At 63.1% G+C, this 3,322-nt stretch overlaps 1 protein-coding gene across 1 annotated transcript in view; it reads left to right on the top strand.

Moving 5' to 3' along the window:
* The first annotated feature begins 85 nt into the window (after nt 1–85).
* The window catches only part of LOC109530104 (ecto-NOX disulfide-thiol exchanger 1-like), a 13,336-nt gene continuing 10,099 nt past the window's right edge, over nt 86–3,322 (top strand). The window contains exons 1-3 of the mRNA XM_019893712.1: nt 86–201; nt 2,015–2,128; nt 2,230–2,436. Of these exons, the coding sequence (XP_019749271.1) occupies nt 129–201; nt 2,015–2,128; nt 2,230–2,436 (394 nt within the window). The 5' untranslated portion in view covers nt 86–128. The remainder of the gene's footprint in view (nt 202–2,014; nt 2,129–2,229; nt 2,437–3,322) is intronic.

The raw sequence follows: 3,322 nt of genomic DNA, 5'->3' as shown, positions 1-3,322 counted from the left end.
CACCCCTCCGTGGGTGTTGGAGGTGCGCCTGTGTGTTGTCTCACGTGTTTGTGTGTGTGCGCGCGCGTGTGTGTTTCCACGCAGCGGCCGCCAACGGCCCGGCGCCTCCTCCTGAGTGGGCCTCGGCCATGGGCGCGGCGTCTCTGTTGCCGCGGCGACTGCTTTCGGCCAACTTCCTGTCCGCCGAGGCCACCCCATTAGGTACGCTTTTGATTGGCGGCTGTCATTCAACGGTAAGACCATGGATGTCTTCTGCTTTGAGCGGCACGCGGGAGGGTCCGAATATTAGGCGCGGCTGTTAGCGGTCCGCGACGGCGGCGCCGACGTGAGCGAGGCTCGCTCATGACTATTCTTCTTGCCTAAGCAGATGTTTTTGTTGTCGTCGTCGAGGTAAATGCGAGTAAAATGCTGTCGCGCGACGCGGCGCTAATGAATCCGTCAAACGGGGCTAATTGGACGGGAGGGCCCGCACCGCCCGCCGCCACGCGAGTTGGGTGCCTGTCAAAACGCGCCCAAAACGCTGTTTGGCCATGAAAGGAACAAAACAAAAAACACGCCGCCTTCAGTTTGACAAGACTTGCGCTTGCTGGAAGATCGAATGTGGTGCATCGCTTCCATTTTTCCTCAACTTGTCCCAAATGTCAAGCTCGTTCTTTGCGGGGCGCGAGGATCGTCCGTCCAGACGCGTCGCCGCGCTTCTTGCGGCGGAATGTTCGCCGCTTGACGGGCGAGCGCGCTTTCGACACGGACGGCGCTTCGCCGCAGCCGACGTCAGCGCGGCGAAGGGGCGCTCGCCGTCCGCCGGCGGCCCCGCGGGCGCCGGTAATTGAGCTGTCGGGGTTATCGCGCGCAACATGTTGACGAACGGTCGCCCCGCGGCCCGCGGCGCCGCCGCTCGCTCGTCATCATTAGCGCTCGGACGGAGACCGAGCCGTTCTCCCGACGTTGTGGTCGGGCCGCCTCGTTTATCTTCCCCCCGTCGTGCCGCTCCTTTTTTTTCTGGCCTTTTATCTTTGCCAGGCTTCCTTTTTTTCCTCTCTGCTTTTTTGCTTTGCTCTTTTTCTTATCTGGGCTCGGACGGCTTTTTGCCACTTTGTTTTTCTGCGCTTTTCCCCGTCGCGCTCGCCGCAAATTCCAAAACGTCTCTTGAAGCCAATTGAAGGGAAGCGTGGCGCGCATTCGCCCGAATGACGGCAAAGCGGCGGTCGAAGTCGCAGGTCGCCGCGACTCGGATCGACGCCGATTCGAAACAGACGTTGCGCAACGTGCGGCAAGCTAAAGTCCGAACGATTCGCTTCCCGCTTCGGTCTGACGCATCCGTTGGAAAATTGACCCAAAGAGTCCGAGCCGCCGTTTGCCATTTTGCCGTCATTCCACCAAGCGGGCCGGCCGCCGCACCAACTGTGGCGAACCACACGTTGGCGCCGCAGCGGACTTCCCCTTTGTTTTGCCGCCCGGGGCCCGTTTGCCATTGTTTTCGTCTCCTGAGTTGCATCGTTTCAAATCCGACCTGCGGCCCTTCAGCGCTTTTTTTCTGTCGAATGAAAAGATGGCAAAATGTTGGAGCCCCGCGAGCGTCAAAAACAGATGTTGAAATCCTGACAATTGCCGCCAAGGCCTTCCGTTTTGCTTTTTTTATCGCGACGCGAGAATGGGGAAGCATTTCGCGGCCCCGGCAGACGGCGCCCGGCTTTCACCCGGGCCCAATTTGGGACGGCCGGCTCCGAGGCACTTTTCTGGCGGCGGGGAGGTCAGAGGTCAGATGGCGTTTTGCCCCTTGCCGTTGTTTGCGTCGGCGCCGTTGCCGCGGGGACGCCAATGGCAACCTTTGGCACGACGGCCTCGTCGCTCGCTTCCATTTGCTTCCCGCAGCGTCACCGAAGCCGCGACGTCGGGAGCCCGCCCGCGCTTGTAGCGGAAGACACCAGAAGGGGGCGCCCGTGCGAAAGGCACCCACGCCGACTTGGGGCGACTAACGAGTTTGCGCTTCCCGCCCTTTTTCTCCCGTTTTCAGCCTGCGAGCTCGTCGGAGCTCAGTCGGAGCCCCCGCCGACGGCGCCGGGCAACCCCGCGGGCGTCAAGGAGATCGTCCGCCGCGGCGGATGCACGCTCTTCCCGCAGAACCCCGGTAAGGACGGCCGCAACCGCCGGAGCGCGGACCCTCGGAGCCGTTCTCGGAGCAAATGAATAACGCGACGCCCGTGGCGGGCCCGCGCCGATGTTTCCCAGAGCTGCCCCCGCCGTCCACCCGGCCGCGCCCCCCCGGCTGCAAGACGGTGTTTGTGGGCGGGCTTCCGGAGAACGCCGGCGATGACGTCATCAGGGAAGTCTTCGGCCCCTGCGGCGACATCGTGGCCTTGCGCAAGAGCAAGAAGAACTTCTGCCACATTCGGTTCAGCCGCGAGTTCATGGTGGACCAGGCGCTTTGCTTGTCAGGTGACGTTGCGCAACATTTGGATCGGTCATTTGGGATTTTGGGGCTCGGTCGGGATGTGATGCCGCGCCCAACCGCGCACGTCGAACTCTTCACGGGTCCGTTTGCGGGCACCGCGCCCATCCGCTCGGCTCGGCGTCACGGCCACCTCATTTTCCGTCAGAGTTGGCTTCCGTTTTTCGGATTTGACCTTCATCGAACGCTCTTTCTCAGTTGGAAATTTGGATGTGCGCATGCGCGGGGACGTTCCCGCCCGCCCACGCGCGCGCGCGCCCTCGGGCTGACGTGCGCGCGGCCGCGCAGCGGCGGGAAGCTCCTCTCCGCGCTCTCCTCCTTCGTCCTTTTCGACGGCGTCGCGTGCCGGGCGCAGGTAAGCGGCGCGAGTGACGCGCGGACGGATTGACTTTGACGTCACCAAGCGAAGGTTGATTCGAGGAGTGCGCGGACGCGTTCGCAGCCGCCGCCTCGCGTCGGCAAAGTCGCCGTCGGGAGGAGAAACCGCGTAAGTGGAGTCGACCGCGTCGCCGTCGATCCGATTGGCGCTCGAGGCCGCCGCGACGCCATCAAGCGGCCAACGCGCGGCGAAAAGGAGGCTTCGTCGTCGAGTCCCCGCCGCTCGAGTTTCTGGGTTTGCTTTTCGCCTCATACGCGCGCCGGCCGCGAACGGCGACCGCTCCGTTCTCTGTCCGTCCGTCCGGAGCCTGCCGGCGACCGGTCGCTGTCGCGAGAACCGGAAGTGAGTTGGTCGGCTCATGAAAACGGACGCATGCCACCGGCGTGCACTCAAATTTTGCCCACCTCACCAGGGGACCCGTTGACGTCCGCCGGGATGGACAAAAGCGAGTCCAAAGTCTGTCGAGTGTCTCTAGTCAATTTGTTAACCCCCCC

This window comes from Hippocampus comes, unplaced genomic scaffold (assembly GCF_001891065.2).
Source record: "Hippocampus comes isolate QL1 unplaced genomic scaffold, H_comes_QL1_v1.1 scaffold189, whole genome shotgun sequence".
NCBI lineage: Eukaryota > Metazoa > Chordata > Actinopteri > Syngnathiformes > Syngnathidae > Hippocampus > Hippocampus comes.
Note: the sequence above shows the minus strand (reverse complement) of the source record. Positions and strands in the feature narration are given on the sequence as shown.